Source organism: Dendrobates tinctorius, unplaced genomic scaffold (assembly GCF_039654945.1).
Source record: "Dendrobates tinctorius isolate UK_male_01 unplaced genomic scaffold, ASM3965494v1 ptg000201l, whole genome shotgun sequence".
Taxonomy (NCBI): domain Eukaryota; kingdom Metazoa; phylum Chordata; class Amphibia; order Anura; family Dendrobatidae; genus Dendrobates; species Dendrobates tinctorius.
The window spans coordinates 4,418,099-4,445,630 of record NW_027361868.1 but is presented as its reverse complement, the minus strand read 5'-3'; the positions used below and the strand labels follow the sequence as shown (position 1 = coordinate 4,445,630).

Genomic DNA, 27,532 nt, shown 5'->3' with positions numbered 1-27,532 from the left:
AGCGAGAAGGTGGACAAAACTCTTGTTAGGAAAAAAATCCAGTCTCTCCGCACTGTTTATAAAAAGGAGCTGAACAAGGTGGCGAAGTCGAGGAAGTCGGGTGCCGGCACAGATGAGGTTTATGTGCCCTCGCTGTGGTACTACAACATACTCGGCTTCACCCGCGACCAGGAACTTCCGAGGAAGACAGTGTATTCCATGAGGCCCAATGTGCAACCTGACACAGAGATCGAGAATGATCTAGATTCCCCTGTTGGTGATGTAAGAACCTTTTTTTGCTAAATAATTGAATTTTTTATTTGCATGTACAGTACATGCGTGATTTTTAGTGAAAAATATTTAATCTAAAACATTAGCATATGGCCGACTAGTCATTTAAATTAGCCACATATTTTCAATTTTTTGTTCTACGTAATTTGATCTGTTTTCTTTGTTCACACATCAGCAGCGTCAACACGAACAGGCAACACAAGGGAGTGACATCACCGAGAGTGAACGTAGTTTGGAGGACGCATTGGATGGGTCGAGTCAACAACCTGCTCCCCTTACTGTTTGTCGTCGACAAAATAATGCTCGCAAAAGGAAGGAAACTTTGCCCCCGTCTCCAGACCTTATGTGTTTAGCCAACCAAATAATGGCGAGCTCGGCCATGGACAGCTTTGCCCAATTCACAGCTGATCGCCTTGGAAAGCTGGATGCTAACCAGAGGAAACATGCAGAACGACTCATTTTTGAAACTTTGAGTGAAGCAGATTCCGGTCTGCTGGATGAAAATTCTACCATAAAAAAGATTGATCATCCGTGAGCCTTCTTGGCCAGCTTCATGGACAGAAACTCAAGAGCCACTGCGGAGGATTGGGCCACCGCAAAACCATCCCCAAACCCCGCCCAACCACCATTTTCCTCACTACTCCCAGTCGTTTCTCTCCCAACTATCTTCTCCGCCCAGATCTGGTTTTCCAAATGTTGATAATCAATATGAAGAATTATAGTTTTTCACCCTTTTTTTCATAACCTGTTTACAATATATTTGATTGTTTGTTAATTTTTTGAAAATATACACTCTAATTTTAACGTTTTATTGTTTGTTGTTTTTAATAAACTTTTCACGTTTTTGAACTTTACTTGACTGAATTTGTCATTTTACTTTGCCTATTTTGAACAAATATGTGGAGCCTCAATAGGGATGAAAAGCTTTATAATGCTTGTGAGCGAGGGTAGTTTTTTTCTTTTTTTTGGGGAAAACGCAACAACTGTTGATGTGTAAATTATTTATCGCCGTGGTTTCGGCAACTTAAATAAAACAAAAACTAACAAAAAAAAATAAAAAAACATTAGCGTCTTCCGCCACGTGGTTGGGCCGCCGCCGCCCTTAACAGCAGCTGTTTGTGGTCCTCGACTGCTTGGGTGACTCTCCTGAGTGACTGCAGGAGCTCTTCTGGTGTTGGGATTCCTATGGTGTGAAATGTTTAAATTTTACAATTTTAAACTTGATATATATTATCGGTAATTTTTTTGTTCAATAAACTCTTACCGTTTCTCGCTGTCGCCGATTCTTCAGAGGATGAGGGGCTTAAGTTCCAACCAGATCCTCGTGCATCCTCTCCTTCGTTTTCCGGTGTGTCTGGCTGTGGCTCCGGCTCTTCATCTTCTGTGCAAACTTGGCTATCAGTATGTGCAGGACAAAAAAAACTTTACAGGGACTACATTGGGGTCCGTGTGTCTGTGCAGGTATTATGCGGGTGTGTGCAGGTCCTGGGTGGGACTTTTCAGGGACTATGTAGAGGTCCGTGTGTCTGTGCAGGTACTATGAGGGTGTGTGCAGTTCCTGGGTGGGACTTTTCAGGGACTATATTGGGGTCCGTGTGTCTGTGCAGGTACTATGCGGGTGTGTGCAGGTCCTGGGTGGGACTTTTCAGGGACAATATTGGGGTCCGTGTGTCTGTGCAGGTACTATGTGGGTGTGTGCAGGTCCAGGGTAGGACTTTTCTGGGACTATGTTGGGGTGTGTCTGTACAATGTGCACTTACCATGATGGGAGACCATCTGGGCATGGACATGGGCGATACGTCTGCTAGAGCGGTAGCACAGATCTGCCAGCTTCTTTCTGATCTGGCGGGTGGACCGATCCACACCAAATAGCCTGGCCAGGCCCCGCCTAATACTACGGAGAACTGCCTGCTTATGAAGTACAGGGTGTGGATGTGGCTGGGTGCAGGCATAATCTTGCTCATCCACCTCCCTGATGAGATACCGCACCTCTGCATCACCCCAGTGACTTGAACGCCGCCTGGTCGCCATGTTAAAAAGTGCTAGGCTGCAGTAAGGTCATAACATACGCCCACGATGCTACAGCTCCACCCACATTTATTATTGACATGCGGCGGCTTCCTCCAAAGGGTTAACGATATAGTTACGGGGGCGCTTTAGCGTCCCGAAACCAAACCACATTGCACATGGGCATATATTTGTATTGTGTACTGAATGTGTGAGTGTGCTGTTCTGTTTGGGATTGTGTAGTATAAGTATTACTAGGTAAAGACACATTTATGGTTGAGCGTCTAAATGTGTGTAAATGGATTGTATGTACCTTAATGTTTTGTTAAGACACAAAACAAGTAAACTATTAGTTTTTATTTTAAAAATGTTTAATATTTAAAAATTCATAAAACAATCATGTTACTTAATTTTTAGTCACGGAACAATCCAAAATAAAAAATAAAGGTCACTGCTGAAGCTGCCAAGCAACAGCGCCAGGACCATTGAAATAATGGCAATACAGTTCACGGCAGGTCTTGGCATCCTGGGTGTATCTGCCGAGTCCAAGAGGTCGAAGGCCTGCTATTGCGGGTGCGGTCGAACGCCATTCCCCCAGCTGAACTTCGCCATTTGTTGCGTCCACTGAATCAATAAACCCAGGCGGGCAGTACAAACTGGAATCTCGCAGACAGAGAAAGTTATGGAGCACACAGCATGCCATCACCACAGAGTCAATTGAGTCCAGTTTCAAGTTAATTGGCGTGTGCAATACACGGAACCGATTGGCCATGATCCCAAAGGCATTTTCAACCACACAACGTGCCCTTGACAATCGGTAATTGAAAATACGTCTTTCTGGCGTTAGATTTTTTTGGGGGAACGGTTTGAGCAAATGTTCATGAAGCAGGAAGGCCTCGTCGCCGACAAACACAAAGTTCATGTTTCCTCTGGTGTCGGAGTTTGGATGGAGGCAACTGAAGGTCAGAGCCAAATAAGCGTTCTCCAAAATGGGTATGTTCTAAAACCCCCCCATCGGAAACTCTTCCATTCATCCCGACGTCCACATAAATAAATTCATACTTGGCGTTTACAAGGGCCAGCAGGATGATAATAAAATAGCCCTTGTAACTGTAGAAGTATGACCCGCTGTTGGGCGGTTGGGTGATGCGGACATGTTTGCCGTCCAAGGCACCACCACAATTGGAAAACTGCCAGAGTTCCTCGAAATTGGAGGCAATCTGTTTCCAATCCTCGCGTAGACACTGGAAAATCGCTCTGCATGTCTCCGGAATAAGAACACTGAGGAGGGGCCTTGATATTGCGGCACAGAAATGCAGGTCCTGAAATGAGCGCACGGTGGCCAGGAATCTCAGTGTGACTGTCAATCTTTCATCTACGGGGATAGCTGCACGCATTCTTGTATCCCTCCTTTCAATAAGTGGTGAAATTAGCTCCAATAAATAGATAAACGATTCCTCGGACATCTGCAGGTAGTTCCGGAAATCGTGTGGATTTTTGTCCTGCAACTCTCGCACTAGCTGCATGTGCGACAATTCGGACCTCCTCTGCAGCCACTCTTTGGTCCACATCCGACGTTTTCTTTTGGAATGCCTTTCCAGGATCTGGGCTTCAACATGACGGCGAGCTTCCTCAGCCAACAAGGCAGCCACCACAACCGTTCACTGCACCTTATTCATGATGGAGCAAACTGCAAAAAAAAAAAAAAATATTATAAAAAGTTAGAAAATATAGAAATGACAACAAGCAACGTGTTATGCTATATTGCATACCATCCTATTAACCTATTAGACCCCAAAGATACATACCGTTAACACTGAGTTTGCGTCTGGGTAAATCAACCTGGAATCACAGTCCGTGAACGCTATTTGGACAGCCGGTGAACGCTACTAGGGCAGCCGGAGAACGCAAATAAGACACCGCTGACCGCACACCGCTGACCACTACTGGGTTCTGCTAGCCAAAAGAATACGTGTTCAGGAACAATGAAATGAAGCGCTATAGTATGTCACCTTCTTTTAAATGCAAGGCCAATCGGGACACAGTTGCATCCATCAATCAGAGCAGAGAGGGCGTGAAAAAGGGAGCGCAATCCACGCCTGTGTAAATGCAGCGTCACACAGTACATCCCTCATCGAGGTGTGAATGGTCAATGGAACATGCAATGTGACAGGATCCCAAAGACCACCGACATCATTACAAAGGTCGTTATGACACGCCAGATCGTTGCTCCGCCGTTGGGTAGATTGGATTGTTTGACATCTCAATAGCGACCACATAGCGATGCGGCAACGATCCCTGTCGTGTCGCTGTCGGGATCATTGTAGCATCGCTAGGTGTGATGGGACCTTTACTCTTTCCTACTTTACCAGCCTAAATGTTGGTGAACATGCATGTCAGGAATGAGCTAATTAAATTCTATGCTTGCGATTGCTAGTGGATATTGGTGATACCAATACAGTATGATGAGATACATGAAAGTATGGAGCCCTTTTGCTTTCTGTGCCTTGCCCAGCAGCATCCCTACAGTTCATTACTTTGGAGTCTCCTACAGTGTGAAACATTTAGTGACTGACAGTATGCTCTCCTGATCTATGTCTCACACTGATAATGCCATTTCATGTTAAAAGAGCTCTGTAGGCAGATTTTCAGGGAGATCTATGTCCGGCCCACAGATCTTAACAGCTCATTTACATATTAAGAAAAATGTGGATTTCTCTGGAATTAGACATGGGATCACAGATATCAAGGGTTTCAATTTATTCAATTTTCTATGACCTACATGTCCATATAGACGGCTTCAGAGGACTGATCCTACCAACAGATTCCCTTTAAAATTGAAGCTCCTAGACTGAAAGAGTTATTCCCAAAAAATCAAGTTATCCCCTGAATAGGGATAACTTACAGATCACTTGGAAGTCTGACCGCTGGAGCCTCTGGTGATCCCTGGATCTGGGACCAGCAGTTGGAACCTCAGTGATCAACAAGTTACACTTATACTATAGGGGATAAGCCTATTTGGGGTAAATTAGCCTTTAATGTGCTGTCTGTAAAAGAGGTCCACCCTACCACTTACCATTTTGGTTCTGAATTTGCCTGGAGTTATAAGAAACATTAGCGCAAAATGCATATATATACTGGTCTGACTAGCAGTAGAATTTGCATGAACCCAACCAAAAAGTAGGAAGTCCCACATCATTTTGCATAAATGGGTGGTCTTAGGGGTGGGTTTAGATGTCTGTATCTTACTAACCAAGATATAAGTGAAGATGGTGTCCCTATGTATTTTTGGTTCACATTAGGAACCAGATCACGAGGGCATTTGTATATCTGCACCGGGCTAGATCTAATGGTTATTTACCATATTATAGACTACCATAAATTCTGATATGAGCAGTCTGCTTCATGTATTATTGTACATTACTTACCAGGCTTACACCGGCTGCATCTCCTTCCTTGATAATTTGGCAGACATTGACATTGCCCATTGATCTGGTCGCACACCGAGCCCGGTAGCGTTCCATTAAGGTCACAATCACAATCCTGACAGCCCCCAATATTTTCGGCAGACAAATTATATGTATGGTCAATGCAGATCTCACACCGCTGACCTGTTACCAAGGCTTTGCACACACATTTTCCTGTTAGCCGGTCACAGGGCTGAGAAGCGTTTATTGCCCCTGATCTATCACATCGGCAGGGGAGACACGACATAGAACCATTTTGTGAGGATTTGTAGTAGCCCTCCGAGCATTCATCGCACGGCCTTCCACCAACATTAGGCTGACAAACACATTGTCCTGTCACGGCATCACAAACTGTTCCAGGGATAATCCCTTCCCGGTGACACTGGCAGGGTTTACAACCGTCAGCATCCAACCCATAATAGTTGTCAATACAGGTGTCACAGTCAAGTCCGCTGACATTCTCTCCGCATTTACATTGTCCACTGGCTGGATTGCAAAATTGATTGATGGCGCCATAAGGACTGCACGTGCATTGTATACAGCTCTCTCCTCCTAATGTGTCTTGTTTGAAGCCCAGTTTGCAGTGATCGCATCGAGGACCTGCAGAAATACAAATGAAAAGCCTTTATGGGAGCCGTACAGAATATATATATATATATATATATATATATATATATATATATATACATACATATATATATCACCAATAAATGTATTGTGCTAATTTTTATTTATACTCGGAGTGTCTGTAACTAAAACGATATGGATTCTATGTATATATTCAATACGGGACTGTCTATGAAATATTTTTTTATCATTTTCAGATCTATCTTTTGCATATCTATCAACTGATTGTATCTAATAATTATCTGTCTGTCCATCCATTTCATATCTATTTCATCTGTATCTAGCCCTTTATAATATCTATGTATCTTATATGGATATTTCTGTATATCTATATAAAATAAGCATCTGTCTATTTTGTATCCATCCATTTAATATTTTATCTATCTATTATCTGTCTATTGTCTATCTATTTAATATCCATCTATATATTAACTTTCTATCTATCATCTATCTATTATCTATCATATATCTATCATATATCTATCTATTATCTATCTATTATCTATCTATCTACACAAATGTTCAAAATTGTTGGTACCCCTAGTTTAATGACAGAAAAACCCACAATGGTCACAGAAATAACTTGAATCTGACTAAAGTAATAATAAATAAAAAATCTCTGAAAATGAGAAAATGAAAGTCAGACATTGCTTTTCAACCATGCTTCCACAGAATTAAAAAAATAAAACTCATAAAATAGGCCTGGACAGAAATGATGGCACCCCTGAAAATAATGTGACAAAAGGGACATGTTAAATCACGGTGTGTCCACTAATTATCATCACAGGTGTCTACAATCTTGGAATCAGTGAGTGGCCTGTATAGAGGCTACAGATACTCACTGAGCTGGTGACATGGTGTGTATCACACTCAACATGGACCAGAGGAAGCATAGAAAAATCTCAGGAGTTTAGAAAGAAAATTATAGACAAACATGTTAAAGGTAAAAGTTATAAGACCTTCTTCAAGCAGTGTGATGTTCCTGTGACTACAGTTGCACATATTATTTTGAAATGTAATCTCCAATGGACTGTAGCCATCCTCCCTGGACGTGGTCGCAGGAGGAAAACTGATGACAAATCAAAGAGACGGATAATACGAATGGTAACAAAAAAGCCCAGAAAAACTTCTAAGCAGATGAAAGGTGAACTTCAAGCTCAAGGAACATCAGTGTCAGATCGCACCATCCATTGTTGTAAGCCAAAGTGGACTTCATGTGAGAAGACCAAGGAGGACAACATTTGTGCTTTGTGTTCCCCTTCTCTTTCAACTAAAGGGGGTTTTACACATAGCGATATTGCTAGCGATATCGCTATGTGTGATACTTACCTCCGACCGGCTCCCCCGCTGTCCATCACTGATCGCGCGAGATCAGCTGGCTCCATTTCTCGTCGGGCGCTTCCTGCTGGGCTTCCTGCTGGCGCCGACGAGCGACGCGTGGACGCGGGCGGGAGGACGTCAGGATCGCCACGTCTGAAAGGTAAGTATCATCCGCTGTATCGCTGCTGCATCTCTGTGAGATCTGCCTGTGTGGCAGCTCACTAGTGACCACTTAGCGATGCACCAGCGATCCTGACCGTGTCATATCGCTGGTCGGGATCGCTGGTGCATCGTTAATGTAAAAGGGCCTTAACACTTAGCCTAATTGTCAAATACTCAGAGTTCCACCTCCTTGCTGACAAATGTCTGCCTACACAGATACAGTGTCTACTAACTTTGGAATTTGCCTAATTCTGTCAAAAGATGAAAGAGAGAGAAAGAAAAATAAAGAGAGACAGAGAAAGAAAGACTAAGAGTGACAAAGAAACAGAGACAAGTAAAAAGAGTGAGGCAGAGAGAAAGACAGACATAGACAGAGAAAGGGAGAAAGCGTGAGAAAGAACTAAGGAGAAAGAAAGAAAGAAGGAAAGAAAGAAATAGAGAAAGTGAGAGACAAAGAATGAGTGAAAAAAGAGAGAGAGAAAAAGAGAGACAATTAGAAAGAGAGAGACAAAGAAAGAGAGAGGAGAAAGAGAGAGAGTGAAAGCAAGAGAAAGAGAGGCATAGATAGAGAGAAAGAGAGAAAAAGAGAGCTAGAGAGAAAGACAGAAAGAAAGCGAGAGAAAGAGAACTAGAAAGAATGAGAACAAGAAAGAGAAAGTGGGGAAGAGAAAAAGAAAGAAAGAAGGAAAGAAAGAAAGAAATAGAGAAAGAGAGAGAGAAAGATAATGAGAAAAAAGAGAGAAAGTAAAAAAGAGAGACAAGTAGAAAGAGAGAGACAGAGAAAGAGCGGGAAGGAGAGAGAGAAAGAGAGAGAGAAAGCAAGAGAAAGAAAGACAAAGTGAAGGAAAGAGAGCATGAGAAAAAGAGAGAGAACAAGAGGAAACGTGAAAATGAGAGCTAGAGAGAATGCGAGAAAGAAAGAAAGAAAGAAAGGGAGGAAGAGAGAAAGAGAGAAAGAAAGAAGGAAAGAAAGAGAGAGAGAAAGAAGGAAAGAGAGAAAGATAATGAGAGAAAAAGAGAGAAAGAGAGAAAAGGGGAGATAGAGAGAAAGCAAGAGAAAGAGAGACGTAGATACAGAAAGAGAGCTAGAGAGAAAGAGTGAGAGATAGAGAGAAAGTGAGAGAAAGAGAGTTAGAGAGAGGGAGAAATCATGACAAAGAGAGCTACAGAGAAAGAGAAAGTGAGAGAAAGAGAGCAAGAGAGAAAGCGTGAGAAAGAGAACTAGAGAAAATAAGAGAAAGAGAGAAAGGGAGGAAGAGAGAAAGAGAGAAAGAAAGAAGGAAAGAAAGAAAGATAATGAGAGAAAAAGAGAGAGACAAGTAGAAAGAGAGAGACAGAGAAAGAAAGAAAGAAAGAAAGAAAGAGAAGGAGATAGAGAAAGAAAGAAAGAGAGAGAGACAGAGAGAGAAAGGGAGAGAGAAAGAAAGAAGGAAAGAAAGAAAGACAAAGAAACAGAGAAAGATAATGAGAAAAAGAAAAAGAGAGAAAGAATGAAAGAAAGGGAGAAAGAGGGGAAGAAAGAGAGGAAAAGTATAGGGTGAAAGAGAGTGAAAGAGGGAGAAAGAAAAAGGAAGAGACATAGCCTGACTAACAGCTCCCCAGCGTACCTCCTCCCTGCTGAGATCTCCCATTGTTCAGAGCAAGCTGCACGTCAGACTGGGTGGGAAGAACCTGAATACATTTAGCTGTACTCATTTCATTGTTTGTTTCGGCATCAGGATAATAGTAAGGGCTCATACTCACTTGCGAGAGACTCGCATGATTCTCGTGCGAGTCTCTCACATGAAAACCTGGCACTGCCGCCGACACTGGGACCGGAGTGTGTGGCTGCATTGAAATACATGTAGCCACACGCTCCGGTCCCAGTGCCGTCGGTAGTGCCAGGTTTTCATGCGAGAGACTTGCACGAGAATCATACGAGTCTCTCGCAAGTGAGTATGAGCCCTAATTCTGAGAATGGATTTTCACAATAAGTACATTGGTCTCATTAGGTCTAAGAGATTTTACCTGCCTCTGGAGGTGTGTACTGTTATTTTAGAAAACACCTTGTGACATTTGACTCAGGACACCTACATATGGCTTGTGTGGCCCAGCGCATGTATATCCTGTACTTTGGATCGTTTTGGCAAATTGAACCTGTTCTCCAGATGAGGAAAAGCTGGACAAGATGACACTGGTATTACAAATGGCACGTGGTCGATGGCGGCTTGGTACAGATCTTTCATTTTGGCCCTGGACTCTTCCGTATCAAACCGAAATAAGAATATTGGTGAAAAATGTAAAAAGTTAATATTAAATATGTTTTATGTTTATTTTATCATTTCAGCGCCCTGGATGATCTCTACAGGTGTAAGATCTTTAGAACAGGACAAGGTCGCCACAGTACTGGCACACGCGGGGTTACATCTCGAGACTTTGCCTAATTCACAAATGTTTCCTCTGCGGTTGCACACTTCAATTATTGTCCTGTAATTTGCATATTCCAAGACTAGGGGTGGAAACTTCTCTCAGTATCAATTTGCAGAAAATTAATGCTTTAATTCCGCATTTTCAAGAGGACAAAAAACATGGCTGCAGCGCGGCAGTGATTAATGGCAACATTACTGGGCTTGGCCTGGAATTTATTCAGCATGCATTATAATTATTTTCTATAACTATCTGCTAATTATCATTTCACTTTCTTCAAAGGATGTGATCATTTAAAAACATGATAACCGCAAAAATAGAAGAAAGAGAAAAAAAAAGGTGGAAACGGAAGGTAAAGTGTTTTTTTTTTTTATAATTGTACAAGACAGAATTGGTTAAATGTCTTCTGGTGCGACTGGACCCTGAAGACTTGTAGGCGCCCGGACCTGCCAATTTCTAGGCCGGACCTCATTATCCGTGCCAGGGCAGAGCATATTCTCAAGCACTGAGTGAGTGCAGGTAGTAGGGGAAGGCAATAATTAGCTTTGTATTTGTGACATATGTGAGACCATTAACATATTCCCGAATCGCGCATGCGCTGTCTATTGTATGCCAAACGGCAGAGATTGCGAAAACAAGCATAAAAATGGGCATTCCTGCCATCGTTTTTGGGTATTCCCTGGTGGGAGAATGGTTGGGTTTATAAGTCTGCCAAGAATGGGGCATGAAAATATAAGGAGGGATGCATAAGCTCTGTTGTATTCAGTTCCACATAATATACAATTGGATAATTTTTAGACATATCTGCCGGATGATTTAGGGAAAAATAAGATATGAATAAAGGCTTACAATATTAGGCAGAGACACATGCCTATTCGGCATGAGAAAACAATCGCGGCGTAATCGGATAGCACTCACCCATACAAATCTACGGGTGCGTATGAAACATTGGACTGCAGTCGGATGTCATCCAAGTGCAGTCCGAGTACCGTGGATGGCGAAAATCGAGAAGATTGAGATATTAAGTTCTCCGTCTTCTCCGCACCTTTGCTCTCATTTTCTCATGCAAGAGAATCTGAGCACAGTAAAATGAAACTTTGATCAAACTCTGACAGAGTTTGATCCGATTGTCATTAGCATAATCGGCCCGATTCTCTCATATGGGAGAACATACGGCCCTAAAACTGTTTTGAATAGTTTTATTTGTCCTGAAGTATTAATTTTTTGCAGCCTTTGGATTGGTCAGTGCCTAGTTTGGAGAACATTCCAGTTACATCTGAAATGTACCTTCAAATTTTCCGCTGGGCTTTTTTAAAATCCTGAATAGGGATGAGCGGACCCATGGAAGTTTGGGTTCGCCAGGTTCGGTTGAACTTAAGTCCAATGTTCGGATCGGACACCAGAACTTGACCCAAACTTGACCCCAGACCCAAACAACATACAGTATAAGTCAATAGGATCCGAACTTTGGTGCTGTAAAATGGCTGTAAAGTGGCTATAGTAGGGGCTAGGGGGCTGCAAAAGGAAGCAAAATGGGGGTAAGAGCAGGAAAATCGCCCTGCAAACACATATGGATAGGGAAATTACTTAAAATAACATACAATAACAAAATAATAATCTTGAACCAGGAGGTGGAAGTCCAAGTGGAGTAGTGAAGCAGTGCCGTGCATCTGCAGTAATAAATAAATGAAAAAAATTATGTGGGTGCGCCATTTCTGGGGTAGCAGAGGGCTAGTCTTATTAGGCTGGAAAGGAAACAATATACAAATGGCCCTTCCCAGCTTATTAATTTCAGCCTGCAGCTGTCTGCTTTGCCTTAGCTGGTTATTAAAAATGATTTTTTTTGGGGGGGTCCCCCCATTTTTAATAATCGGCAAACACAAAGCAGACAGTTGGGTACTGATATCAATAGGCTGGGAAGGTCCATGGCTATTGGCCTTTTCCCAGCATAATAAGACCAACTTACAGCTGTCTGCTTTTCCTTGACTAGTTATTAAAAATACGAGGGACCCCACATTGTTTTTTTAAATTATTTATTTATTTTACCTGATCCCTCACTCGAGCTGTCACTATGCTAGTCAGAGCACAATGGCGGCACCACCCGTGACCCGGCAGTTATATAAGCTGGGATGGAAGTGCCCACAGCCTAAAAGCTTCTTGACTGGCGGCGCTGCAACCTTTCAACAAACATTATTAAGCATTGCAAGAATTGACATGTTGTATTTTTGTTGATGCACTATGAGGCAGAAAATCCAAGAAAAAAAAACACAGACACCGTGTGAATGAGGATTTTGCTATTAAAACATAAATATTGCAAGGCATACGAATGATAGATTTATTTTGTGATGTATTTTTGTGCTTCATAATCTTTTATTGTTTTCTTTTGTTATCTTTGGTGAAATGTCATAACAGTTGGTTGGATATCTAGACGATCACCATTTTTCCCTTTAAATAATATAACTCAGAAGACACCTGATCAGAAAAGCTCAATTTCACTTTTACCTCTTGTCGATTTTTTTTTCTTTAGGTGTCGGCAAAATTTTAAGACCCCTTTGCAATTTTTTTTTTTTATTAGGTCTTAACTTTAAGTGCTTAACATTATCAGATTGATTTTTGTAAAAACACACACTGAAAATCTTAACGAGGGACAATATAAATGACACTATTTTATTGTCACCAAAGTGGCAAAAATGCCGATGTAATCTGGTTCCAGTTCACATTACCCCGAGGAGATATTTTAAAACTGAAATGTTGATCTCTGTAATCAATTTTATATAGAATTAACCAGTGACATCACAGAGCCATCATGGACAGGAAGTGTAAATCCTAACGCCAGTGCTTCATCTGCATTTCAAAACTTTAGTTTCAGGGAAAAAAGGGCACAGGTCATAAGACGACCCCCCAAAATAACCAAAAGTTCAAAATTAGGGACAATAATAAAAAATAATACAAATAATGATACAATGAACGATCAAACATATCTAGACCGTATGCACATGGCCATAGTATAAATCAGTGTGGTATGGATTTATGATGTAGCATACAAAGATGGCTACCCGTGCTCACTGTAACCGTGTGACCTGACGGTATACAAGATTATTTGAAAATCTGCAAGAAAAAATTGTAGCATATTCCTTCACATGACATACTGTATAGCAGAGTCCGTCGAGAAAAGATGAGTGAAGGGAGTAAAGATGAGCAAAGCTTTTGTAATTCGAATTTGCAAGCTTCGCCGACTTTTGCCAGGAAATTTGATTTGCAGTCAATACTTGTCCTACTTTACTGATCAAGCCATCAGTAGCTGCCACATGTGACTCTCCTGCCTCACAGTCACTGTCCCTCCCACCTCACAGACACTGTCCCTCCCACCTCACAGACACTGTCCCTCCCGCCTCACAGACACTGTCCCTCCTGCCTCACAGACACTGTCCCTCCCACCTCACAGACACTGTCCCTCCTGCCTCACAGACACTGTCCCTCCCACCTCACAGACACTGTCCCTCCCGCCTCACAGACACTGTCCCTCCTGCCTCACAGTCACTGTCCCTCCCACCTCACAGACACTGTCCCTCCCACCTCACAGACACTGTCCCTCCCGCCTCACAGACACTGTCCCTCCCGCCTCACAGACACTGTCCCTCCCGCCTCACAGACACTGTCCCTCCCACCTCACAGACACTGTCCCTCCTGCCTCACAGACACTGTCCCTCCTGCCTCACAGACACTGTCCCTCCCGCCTCACAGACACTGTCCCTCCTGACTCACAGTGACTCTCCTGCTTCACAGACTCTCTTGCTTCAGACACAGTGGCTCTCCTGCCTCACAGACACAGTGACTCTCCTGCCTCAGAGACACAGTGACTCTCCTGTCTCACAGAGTTGTGGCGCCCCTGAGGGTTCAGTCGCCACAGAGGTACTGCACCTCCTCCTGAGGTGTGGTACCCCACTATCCAGGTAAGGTGGAGACACCTGGCCACACTCCAACACCTGCATCCCACATAACATAAGAACCAACCAGAAAACAAATGCTATAATGTCACCAATTAAGGTAAACAGGGATACTCCGGATAGTAAGATCAAAGCCGAAAAAAAAGAGTACAAAGACCTGTATATAATACTAAAAATACCATATTTGATTAATATTACATCATAGAAAATTTTAAGGACAATGAATAATTAGAAAATGACACATAAATTAAAAAATTAAAATGACAAATGACATGAACAGTGACAATGTGGTATAAATAATTTATGTAAGGACAGGGTATAAACATCTAAATTAAATTGTCTATGGATATAGCATAACCATTTATCCCAGTGCATATATGGCCACTAAAAATAGGAAACTAGCCTATATAAATATGTGCATAATTAATAGTCACTTACAACAAGGGTATTTAGCTCCAAAATCTTAAAGTGCCATATTCCAATCACAAAAAAGACTTCTTACCCAATATGTCCAAATATACCACACGTAGAGTAGCCCCAACACGCTGCAGTCCCCTGAGGAAGCCCACGCGAAACGCGCATTGGGGCTGCTCTACGTGTGGTATATTTGGACATATTGGGTAAGAAGTCTTTTTTGTGATTGGAATATGGCACTTTAAGATTTTGGAGCTAAATACCCTTGTTGTAAGTGACTATTAATTATGCACATATTTATATAGGCTAGTTTCCTATTTTTAGTGGCCATATATGCACTGGGATAAATGGTTATGCTATATCCATAGACAATTTAATTTAGATGTTTATACCCTGTACTTACATAAATTATTTATACCACATTGTCACTGTTCATGTCCTTTGTAATTTTAATTTTTAATTTATGTGTCATTTTCGAATAATGCATTGTCCTTAACATTTTCTATGATGCAATATTAATAAAATATGGTATTTTTAGTATTATATACAGGTCTTTGTACTCCTTTTTTTCGGTTTTGATCCCACACAACATAGTAGTGTAGCAAAGCACCTTTTGTGGCTCCCTGCTTGGAACACGAAGAGTGCTGGGAGGTGGGTGGAGCTTAGACTGCACAAGAGAGTGAGAGAATATTAGGAAAAGGTCAGTTGGTGAGAGAAGATCCCCTTAGAGGGATGGAGTGAAGGAAGTGCTGCAGCAGACTCCTGTGACCTGGAGCTGCTGGCACAGGAAAGAGCCATAGAAAGCCTGATTCTTCAGAAGGAAGATAGTTTAGTACGGAACGTAAGGAGAAGAAGAGAACTAAGGACTAGGGTTAGAGCAGAGCCCTTCCTCAGGTTTGAAGCGCAAGGCCGGGGTCCGGTCCCCGAGGTTGTATGGATACTGATGTTCCTGCAGCAGACACCGGAGGAATAGAAGTTGTCACCACTTTTTTCCCACCTAAGACTTGGGGGCACAACAGCAACGTGAGTGAGCCGGGACTTGATAGCAAGTAGTCCCCGAAGCAGGCTACAGCTGTCTGTCGTACAAGTAGATTTCTAAGTAACATCAAGAAGGAGGAACTTGAGTTTAATACGCAACTACAAGTACTTCAGATTAGGCAATAGTGTGGAGACGTACAGAGAAGGCACATGTTGGAGGAGTGCTGGAAAGGTGTACTTTACCTTGCCTGGGAGTTGGCTGAGCCCCTGACCTGGAGGACATGGCACCGAAGTGGGCACCTGTATGCGCAACAGACTGTGAGTAAAGCTTTGGAACTACATGCCCTTGTGTCCTCCACTTATTCTTGCGCCTACATCTGCTTCTTTACATCATCTTCCTACTTGCCAACCCCATCTACACTGCCCTGGGACTACAGCTCCACCTGTCATCATTGCTGCACCACACCATTCGTCCCAGAGAAGCAACCCTGCAGCGCTGGTCAAACTGACCAGAAACCACAGGTGGCGTCATGAATAGTGTTGAGCGATACCATCCGATATAGAGAAATATCGGATCGGATTGGATCGGCCCGATAAAGTCTCACTTTTGGCATTGCTGTGCGAAAAAGTTCCAATGCAGCTTTTGCCATAAAGTGAGACCAGGGGCTATTTTTTTACAGTGGTGGAGGAATACAGTGCGGAAGGATACCTACCTCCCGTCATTGGATTCCTGGAGTCCCGTAGAGAGCGGTCACATCAGCTGATGCTGCTGTTCTCCACGGGAAATCGGCGTGGGACCCTCGTGGATTTCTGCGGATCAGGGAGTATATGGCTTGTTTGTTATTTTCATATTTTTTCATAGATGACACTGGCTTCGGGGAACAATGTGACAAGTATTGGTGAGTATGTACTCTATGTTATATGTACTGTATGTCTATATGTATGTATTGTATGAATGTATGAATTTATTGTATGTAGTATGTATGTAGTACGTATGTATTGTATGTCTGTAGCATGTTGTATGTATGTTGTATGTAGTATGTATGTATGTTGTATGAATGTAGTATGTATTGTATGAATGTATGCATTTTGTATGTAGTATGTATGTAGTATGTATGTTGTATGTCTGTAGCATGTTGTATGTATGTAGTATGTACTGTGTATGTATGTTGTATGAATGTAGTATGTATGTATTGTATGAATGTATGTATGTTGTATGCCTGTAGCATGTAGTATGTATGTAGTATGTACTATGTATGTATTGTATGAATGTATGTATGTTGTATGTAGTATGTATGTAGTATGTATGTATTGTATGAATGTATTGTATGTAGTATGTATGTTGTATGTAGTATGTATGTAGTATGTATGTTGTATGTCTGTAGCATGTTGTATGTATGTTGTATGTATGTAGTATGTAGTATGTATGCATGTTGTATGAATGTAGTATATATGTATGTAGTATGTATGTATGTAGTATATATGTAGTATGAATGTAGTATGTATTGTGGTGTAGTTACCACTATGTCAGCTAGGGGGCGCTGTGTGGGTATCCCAGGACGGGTGTACAGGCACATTCAGTGTGGTAACAGGAGCAGGGTCCTAAATGACCATTATGGGTCTCAAGGTGGGTGGCCTTGGGATGCAGGCTCCAGGGTGTATTGATCAGCAGAGGTACTGCTGATCTTTCTGTTACACTGTGTCAGGGAAGCCTGTGTGTGTCTATACAACCTTTAGTGATGTCATAGCCATGTGATCACCTGTGGGTGTGGTTACAGGGCTATGTAATTGAGGTGTTTGGCACATGTGAGAGACTGTGAGGGAGTCTGTCTGAGTGTGGACAGACTTCCATGTGTCCAGGCGGGACACTACAGAGGTTGTATATGGGGAGGACTACAGCTCCCAGCATGTGCTGAGACTCTCGGTCCGAGTCTGAAGCCACGGACATTTGTGTTCTTTTGCCTAATCTAGAGGCTATTTTGGTAATGTGCTCCCTTGTGGGTTTATGATGCAAATAAACCCCATGAACTTTGGGAAGAACCTGCCTCATGATTGTCTCCCGCTGCACCTAAGCGAGTCAAATCCCTACAATTGGTGACAGACTGCGGGCAGCGATTCCCAGAAGCACGTGTGGCAGTGCTGGCGATTCTGAGCCAGGAGAGCAGACGGTCTGACAACTGTGAGTAATACTGACCGAGGTCAGAGAAAGTGACTGTATTAAAATTTGTGGGATACCTCTGAGGAGAAGAGGCGTCCAGGAACCTGTGTGGCCGACACAGGTAACAGACAGGAGTCTGTGTTGCACTGGGGTCAGTGAGAGACTGTGTTCCTGGAGGGGTCAGTGAGCAAGATCCTGGAGGGTCAGTGTTGGGAAGAGCCCTGAAGCACGTGCTATGACCTTGGACCTGGTGAGGCGTGTGTTGGGCAGTCTCAGGTGGAGACGGATGTCCTGAAGAGCACTCGCTGAGCCCCTGGACCTGGTGAGACCGGTGTGTTGGGAAACCCTGGGAGGAGGGCTGCTCCCTGAATAGCACCCGGTGTGCGCCTGTGTGTTGGACGGTCTCAGGCGGAGATGGTACGTCCTGAACAGCACACGGACAGGACATGAGAGACTGTGCATGTGTTTTTGTTTTTTTTTTCTTTTCCTCTGCAAAACCTGAAGGTGCTTGCTGTGGCTCAGTGGGGTCACGAAGGTCTCGCAGCACAGGGTCCTGGTGTTTTTCCTTTTAAGGGATCTGCCCTGGGAGCATTGGTAGCAGACGCTGTCTGTCTACACCATCCTGCTGCAGCTTTATTGCATGTGACTAAGCGGATACAGTAGTTGTGGCTTTACACAACTATTAAGGGTGAGTACCCTGTATTATTGCTGCATAACCCATTATACCTGCACTGGTAAGGCCCTATGGGCGCACTTTTGTGGTTTTTTTTATCTTTGAGGGTGACAAGCGGCTTCCAGTAACCCGGCGGGGTTACGAAGGTGACAAGCGGCTTCCGGTGGATCGGCGCGTCCACGAAGACGGAGCAGCAGGAGCTGCAGTGACACCAGCCGCTGTGTGTGTGTGAACAGCAGCCGGAGGTGCCGGTGGTTTGTGACAGCAGAAGCTGTGGTGGTGCCAGCAAGGACTTGTCTGGTATCGTGAGAGACAAACTGTACTGTGTGAACTGTGGCATAAGAAGTTCTGCAGAACGGACATGGGGAAATCCCAAAAGGGGGCGGTGACCCAAAAGGGAGTGGTAACCAAAAAAGGGGTGGAGTCACAAAAGGGGGAGGTGACCCAAATTGGAGTGGTAACCCAAAAGGGAGTGGAGTCCCAAAAGGGGGCGGTGACCCAAATTGGAGTGGCAACCCAAAGCGGGGTGGTGGTCCAGAAAGGGGCCAAGTTTGAAGAAGTGACAGCACTAGGTGACTCAGTAGGTACGTCTGGAGTACCGCAGTGTATGTGCAGGTCTTTTTCAGAATGTGGAATATCATTTCCAGGTAGTAATGACGGGCCACAGATGTGTACAGTGATGCTGCACCGGGAAGGAGCCTTTGGTCGGCTGGACTCAGAGAGTCAGGTGACTCTGACAGGAACGCCTCTCGTTTTCTCTCTGACCGAGAAAAACGTCAGGGTTCGCTGTAAACACGGGGTCACGGTGAACTACGCAGTAGACACAGTAGTGTTTGAGGGGACCAAAGGTGGTGAGTGCCAAGGTAGAGGGATACCACGGGACTTAGTCTATGCCTGGGAGAGGGGCCGGGACTTTCTTTTGTTTGATGACATTTGGTCGGATGATGGAGATGCTTCGACTGTGGGGCCAGCGGACACTGAGACAGTGACGGCTCCTGACATGGACAGGTCAGAGGTAGAACTGACCAGAGGAAGAAGTACATCTGCCCAACTGACGGACCTGACGTCTCGTGATAAGACAGATGGTGGGCTGGGAGATGAGACTACTGGACTAGACACATTGGTGCTGGATGGTAACTGGAGGGTTCACTCGACTGGTGTGACTGACCCAGTGGTACCCTTTGATGATATAATTAAAGAGGTAGTGGTGAGACACGTGCTGGCCAAAAAGAGAACAAGATCATGAGATACAGCTGATAAAGGAGACTGTAACAGAACATGTCGAACGGGAAAGAGTCCTAAGGCAAGCAGCTGAGCACAGAGTGGATGAGCTGGAGAAGGAAGTCTCTGAGCTCAGAGGTCACCTGTCAGCATGTAAAACCATGAACAAGACCCTGTTGGAAGATATGGAGGTGCTCAGAGAGGCCCAAGAGAAGCATCAACAGGAGATTCTCAGGAGAGAGGATCAGCGTCGCTACCTGGCAGAGGAGCGAGATAAAGTTCTGCAAGAACTCAGTGGAGTAGTAAAAGGTCTTCTGCAGAAGAAGTGGATGGGTGAAGACGTACAGCGGCCATGCCCGACTGATAGCAAGGCAGAACTGCCAAAGCCCATCTTGGAAAAGGGTCCTGAAGACTGTAAATCTCAGGAAGATGGTGAACCAAGAGCTGCACAAGACAGTCACCCGGTCTTGGCAGATACCTTGAGGGAAGTGTCCGTGGGGAACCCAGAGCCATCTGTCCAGGATGAGAGCAAGTCCATGACCTTCAAGTGCGTGATGGAGGTACCCGAAGACGTGCGAGAAGCGTGTGCCAGCGAAGGTGTGCATGAGACCTTTAAAAAGGCAGTAAAGGCCTATAGTTAGAGCTGGGCACCAGAAACAGACCAGTTGGTGATACTGGCAGAAACGGAAGACACAGAGAGAAGGGTGGCTGTCCTGAAGGAGATGCACCTACAATGTCTCCGCACGAAACAGATGCTCGTGGAGCGTAATAGGAAAGCCGCTCGACGTCTGGAGCTTGCAAGGGAAGCACAAAGTCGGCTGGGCTTTGTGGAAGACATAATTCCGGTACCCAGAAATCTGGTGGGGAAAGTCGCTGGCAGACTTGGAAAGGTGATGCAGGAGATGGTGAATCGATCCTGTGTGAAGAGAGTGAGGATCCCACCTGCTGGTGAAATCCAAGTCGTTATTGAAGATGACATGGTTCCTGTCATTGTGGTTGGTTCGGTGGAAAGCATTGGGAAGCTTCGAATGCTCCTGGAATATCGGGTAGCGTACCTGAAGGAGATTGAGCAGCTAAGACAGGATCGACTGCAGATGAATGAGCAGATAGAGAACGTCAGGTGGCGTCCACCTCCAACCCAAGGTGTAAGGACCCGAAGGATCCTCCAAGGAATGAAAGGACAGGTAGTCGAAGGCAAGAACGTCGAGAGTCCGCAAGTGGCTGTCCTAATCTTAGTAACATAGGCACGAGACTCGGTGGTGGACATAGCGACAGAGGGTCAGACTCAGACCAGCCAGTTGGCCCAGCTGGACGTGGGACTCATGACCGTGCGAACTGGGAGAGCCAGCCAGTGAGAGAAAGGTCGCCTGATGAAGCACACTGCAGACAGGTGGAGACTAAAGAGTGTCTGGTCACACTGACGGACGTTGACGGGAAGGCCAAAGCCCAAGGCCGAGATACTGACCGCTGGGGGCATGGGAGGCCTAATGCAAATATGCAGTATGACTACCGAAACAGACGGAGATGGTCCTCCCGACTGGTAGGGCAAGGTGACATGGGTGCCAGGTCTCAAGATCCCTGGGTGATGTCATGTGTTCAACCCCACAAGTTTGAACAGAGGGGGGAGGTATGTGGTGTAGTTACCACTATATCAGCTAGGGGGCGCTGTGTGGGTATCCCAGGACGGGTGTACAGGCACATTCAGTGTGGTAACAGGAGCAGGGTCCTAAATGACCATTATGGGTCTCAAGGTGGGTGGCCTTGGGATGCAGGCTCCAGGGTGTATTGATCAGCAGAGGTACTGCTGATCTTTCTGTTACACTGTGTCAGGGAAGCCTGTGTGTGTCTATACAACCTTTAGTGATGTCATAGCCATGTGATCACCTGTGGGTGTGGTTACAGGGCTATGTAATTGAGGTGTTTGGCACATGTGAGAGACTGTGAGGGAGTCTGTCTGAGTGTGGACAGACTTCCATGTGTCCAGGCGGGACACTACAGAGGTTGTATATGGGGAGGACTACAGCTCCCAGCATGTGCTGAGACTCTCGGTCCGAGTCTGAAGCCACGGACATTTGTGTTCTTTTGCCTAATCTAGAGGCTATTTTGGTAATGTGCTCCCTTGTGGGTTTATGATGCAAATAAACCCCATGAACTTTGGGAAGAACCTGCCTCATGATTGTCTCCCGCTGCACCTAAGCGAGTCGAATCCCTACAATATGTTGTATGTATGTATGTTGTATGTATGTAGTAAATATGTAATATGTATGTATGTATGCATGTTGTATGAATGTAGTATATACAGTCATGGCCAAAAGTATTGACACCCCTGCAATTCTGTCAGATAATACTCAGTTTCTTCCTGAAAATGATTGCAAACACAAATTCTTTGGTATTATTATCTTCATTTAATTTTTCTTAAATGAAAAAACACAAAAAGAATTGTCCTAAAGCCAAATTGGATATAAGTCCACACCAAACATAACAAAGAGGGTGGACAAAAGTATTGGCACTGTTCGAAAAATCATGTGATGCTTCTCTAATTTGTGTAATTAACAGCTCCTGTAACTTACCTGTGGCACCTAACAGGTGTTGGCAATAACTAAATCACACTTGCAGCCAGTTGACATGGATTAAAGTTGACTCAACCTCTGTCCTGTGTCCTTGTGTGTACCACATTGAGCATGGAGAAAAGAAAGAAGACCAAAGAACTGTCTGAGGACTTGAGAAACCAAATTGTGAGGAAGCATGAGCAATATCAAGGCTACAAGTCCATCTCCAAAGACCTGAATGTTCCTGTGTCTACCGTGCGCAGTGTCATCAAGAAGTTTAAAGCCCATGGCACTGTGGCTAACCTCCCTAGATGTGGACGGAAAAGAAAAATTGACAAGAGATTTCAATGCAAGATTGTGCGGATGTTGGATAAAGAACCTCCACTAACATCCAAACAAGTTCAAGCTGCCCTGCAGTCCGAGGGTACAACAGTGTCAACCCGTACTATCCGTCGGCATCTGAATGAAAAGGGACTGTATGGTAGGAGACCCAGGAAGACTCCACTTCTTACCCCGAGACATAAAAAAGCCAGGCTGGAGTTTGCCAAAACTTACCTGAAAAAGCCTAAAACATTTTGGAAGAATGTTCTCTGGTCAGATGAGACAAAAGTAGAGCTTTTAGGGCAAAAGCATCAACATAGAGTTTACAGGAGAAAAAAGAGGCATTCAAAGAAAAGTACACGGTCCCTACAGTCAAACATGGCGGAGGTTCCCTGATGTTTTGGGGTTGCTTTGTTGCCTCTGGCACTGGACTGCTTGACCGTGTGCTTGGCATTATGAAGTCAGAAGACTACCAACAAATTTTGCAGCATAATATAGGGCCCAGTGTGAGAAAGCTGGGTCTACCTCAGAGGTCATGGGTCTTCCAGCAGGACAATAACCCAAAACACACTTCAAAAAGCACTAGAAAATGGTTTGAGAGAAAGCACTGGAGACTTCTAAGGTGGCCAGCAATGAGTCCAGACCTGAATCCCATAGAACACCTGTGGAGAGATCTAAAAATGGCAGTTTGGAGAAGGCACCCTTCAAATATCAGGGGCCTGGAGTAGTTTGCCAAAGAAGAATGGTCTAAAATTCCAGCAGAGCATTGTAAGAAACTCATTGATGGTTACCGGAAGCAGTTGGTCGCAGTTATTTTGGCTAAAGGTTGTGCAACCAAGTATTAGACTGAGGGTGCCAATACTTTTGTCCGGCCCATTTTTGGAGTTTTGTGTGAAATGATCAATGTTTTGCTTTTTGCTTCATTCTCTTTTGTGTTTTTTCATTTAAGACAAATTAAATGAAGATAATAATACCAAAGAATTTGTGTTTGCAATCATTTTCAGGAAGAAACTGAGTATTATCTGACAGAATTGCAGGGGTGTTAATACTTTTGGCCATGACTGTATGTAGTATGTATATATGTTGTATGTATGTTGTATGAATGTAGTATATATGTAGTGTGAATGTAGTATGTATGTTGTATGTCTGTAGCATGTTGTATGTATGTTGTATGTATGTAGTATGTAGTATGTATGTATGTTGTATCAATGTAGTATGTATGTAGTATGTATGTACCATGTAGTATGTATGTAGTATGTATATATATTTTTTATTTATTTTTTTTACATTCAACACATTAGCCGGATGATGGGACTACTACTGTCCCATCATTGGCTAATGTGTCAATCACTGTCATTATAGCAGGCATCGCCCGATGGGACTTGTAGTCCCATCGGACGATGCCTGCACACACACAAGACCCCCGACAGGCCCGCACAGACCCCCGGCAGCCAGCACAGGCACCCGGCAGGCCCGTACAGACCCCCGGCAGCCGGCACAAGCCCCCGGCAGGCCCGTACAGACCCCCGGCAGCCGGCACAAGCCCTCTGCAGGCCCGTACAGACCCCCGGCAGCCGGCACAGGCCCCCGGCAGGCCTGTACAGACCCCCGGCAGCCAGCACAGGCCCCCGGCAGTTGGCACAGACCGCGCATCATGATGCGCACAGACCGCGCATCATGATGCGCACAGACCGCGCATCATGATGACATCATTTCAGCAGCCAATCACAGCCACAACAGTGGCTCATTGCATTATGGGGACTTTCGATTCCGGTATCAGATATTGAAAAAATATCGGTACTCGGTATCGGAATTCCGATACAGCGAATATCGGCCGATACCCGATATTTGCAGTATCGGAATGCTTAACACTAGTCACGAATCATCTCAACAACTTTATCCCCATCACTTTACCCCTTTTACATTGACCGCCTGAGGCCACGAACCGGGTCACTGCCACTGTGACATCTCCCATTGTAATCAACGGGCCCGGCACCGAGTACCCTATGGCCTCTGGGGGCGAGTCAGAGTCAGTGACTCTCCTGCCTCACAGACACAGTGACTCTCCTGCCTCACAGACACAGTGACTCTCCTGCCTCACAGTTACAGTGACTCTCCTGCCTCACAGACACAGTGACTCTCCTGCCTCACAGACACAGTAACTCTCCTACTTCATAGATGCAGTGTTAGGGCTGACGGAACGCACCAAATTATAAAATAGTAGTAGGCGCATTCGTAGCCCGGGGTCCACCGTGCAGAGGTGGTACACTGCTGCTAGATAATGGCGGAAGAATTAAGCGGTGTGAAAACAGTCACACGTGGGTTACGTCACTCAATGTGAACAGGAGCCAACTCTGTTAATGCACAGAGCCGCACAACCGCTGAACGTAGATACAGGAGCCTGTTTAACTCACAGAGCCCTGCCAAAAGAGCGCACAGTGTACGGCCACAGAACTCTACCCCAAGGACACGGGGTTAGAGTCCCTCTAGGCCCACTGAGCGCGGCGTCGCTACCGCGAGCGCCGCTATAGACACTGGCTATGAGGTGTGGAGCACGTGCACTGAGGTGTGCCGAGTCCCTGGTGAGGACTGATGCCTGACTCAACCTCTGCCCTACCTATGCCTAAGCCTGGGAGCTAGCAGGCTAGGCTGCACAACACATGCGTACCAAGGGTAAGGGTTTCTTAATGAGTCATTCACCAGAGACATTCATATGTTCATACATCACTCACTCCACATAGTCTGTAAATACAGTCTATCCTAGCGCATGGCCGAGCGGCCATGCGAACCTTTTATAGCCGCGAGCGTCCGGGACCTTCCTGGCTTCTTGGATGGGCCAATCCGAACATGAGCAGGACCTGAGCACGTGACCTTCGATCTCCAATGGGAGATCACTCCTCGGGCATGCTCAGTGGCCCGACATGGGAATTTAGTCCCTGGAGAATCTCGCTGCTGAGCAGCATGTATTGCCATAGCTGTGCCAGAGGTGGCAGCAGCAAGCAGAACCCACGGAGCTGGTCTGGGCAGAGCGCCTGGACCGATGAGTTTGCTGAGCAACCTCCTCTGCGGCTGGAGAGGAATGGGAGACTGCTGGAAGTAAAGCTCGGGATTCCCGCTGTGCAGCGACAGAAATCCGACACCTAACATGCAGTGACTCTGCTGCCTCCCAGACACAGTGACTCACCTAACAGGCATACTGACTCTCCTGCTTCACAGAGGCAGAGACTCTCCTGCCTCACAAAGGTATTGACTCTCTTTCTCCCTTTTAATTAAATCTGTATTGACTTTCACTCACACACTAATCATCTTCATTTATGTGCTGTCACACACTACTTATATAGTTTGTTCAGTGTTTTATGGCTTTCTCTCAGTAGCTTTACTGCTGAACTATGAACTTTGATGTTCTTTCGCTATCCAGACTCACTACAAAATGGCTGCTGCATTTTCTGCTTCTGATTTTATACAGTCTATGATAATATCTGCTTGTTGCCTGTGCGATACTATGTAATGTGTTAGCTGAAAGGCATTTATTGCTTTTAGCTGGGCAATCTACTAAAATTGTGTAAAATGGCGTTGCTAGAATTCACAGAGTAGTGAATTGCTAAAAAATTGACATTAATTTGAGAATCTGCAAATTAATTTTACCTTCCCAATAGGTACCATTTGGTGAAAAATTAGGCATCACAATTGCCTACAAACGAATGCTCCATCTTAGGCTAGTTTCACACTAGCGTTCGTGGGCGCAGTGCAGGGCCGCCGCTAAGCCCTGCCCCCCGCCGTGCCCCCTCCTGTCAGTTCCTCCTCTGATCGCATGAGGCTGCATGCGATCAGCGTATCCTATATTTAGCGTTGGATACGCTGATCGTGCGCTGACCATGCGCTGGTCTGATTTTGCTGGCGCTGTGCCCAGAGCACAAAAATGCAACACAGCATGTTTTTCTGCGCTGGACGCAGTGCCAGCAAAACCAGACCAGCGCATGGTCAGCGCACAATCAGCGTATCCAATGCTAAATATAGGATACGCTGATCACATGCAGCCTCATGCGATCAGAGGAGGAACTGACAGGAGGGGGCGTGGCCAGGGGCGGGCTTAGCTGCGGCCCTGCGCTGTGCCCACGAATGCTAGTGTGAAACTAGCCTTAGATGTTCTATGCAAAACTATCTAATGTTCAATGAGTGTCCTGATGTTCAATCAGAATAATTCTGCAAATTTAGGGCTGTCCTGGGCTACAAAGAGGTGAGGTTTATGTAAGCCTCACCCAAAAGTAGGCGGTCCTGTATTAGAGTTGCTTGTAGGTGGGACTGGTGGGTGAGACTTAAGCCTTCCTATTTATCCAACAGCATTGTTGGTAAGAATGCTATTGTCCTATACATAGACCATTATGAATTAAAAACAGGGCTTCCTTATAGTCTAACTATAGAGACATAGGCCTGCATAAGAGCTGTATACACAAAACGATGGGATATTTTTATGACTGTCTGCAAAATTATATCTTATTTTAGATTCAGTAAAGCAATTATAAGAAAAGTTACTAAGGGACTTTTGAAGAGAAGAAGGTCAGTGTCATGGTTGGTTTTATCCTGTTGGTTACTGGGTGGCTAGAACCTGAGTATGGCTTCTCTTCCAAAGGAGTTAGTATGCAAGGTGGGTGAGCAATAGGGCCAAGGGTCATAAAAAGACAATGGAAGGGGGAACATACACATTACAGTCTGTGGATGGCAAGAGCATCATATCAGGATGCCCAGAATAATTTTTGCAATAGCGCCCCCTATTTTTGCTAACCGCCACTACAGGCAGCTTAAAATCTAACTTTAATCCATTTATTTTTTCCAAGCCTATAAATAAGAAAGCAGAATCCGGCCTCATATAAGAAAGGGTAAAAGGTGTTTTACCTAAAGCAAGCGTCCCTTTCGTTTTAAATAAAAATACCAATCACAATAAGGCAGCTATAAATTGTATCACACCGTGAAAAATTCACCCCCAGTTATAATAAAACATTACTGACCTAAAG

General features: G+C 44.6%; 1 protein-coding gene across 1 annotated transcript in view; it reads right to left on the bottom strand.

The window, feature by feature from the left end:
- Nucleotides 1-27,532, bottom strand: part of USH2A (usherin) — a 994,545-nt gene that overhangs the window by 812,713 nt on the left and 154,300 nt on the right. Inside the window, exon 12 of the mRNA XM_073553328.1 lies at nucleotides 5,706-6,344. Coding sequence (XP_073409429.1) covers nucleotides 5,706-6,344 — 639 coding nt within the window. The remainder of the gene's footprint in view (nucleotides 1-5,705; nucleotides 6,345-27,532) is intronic.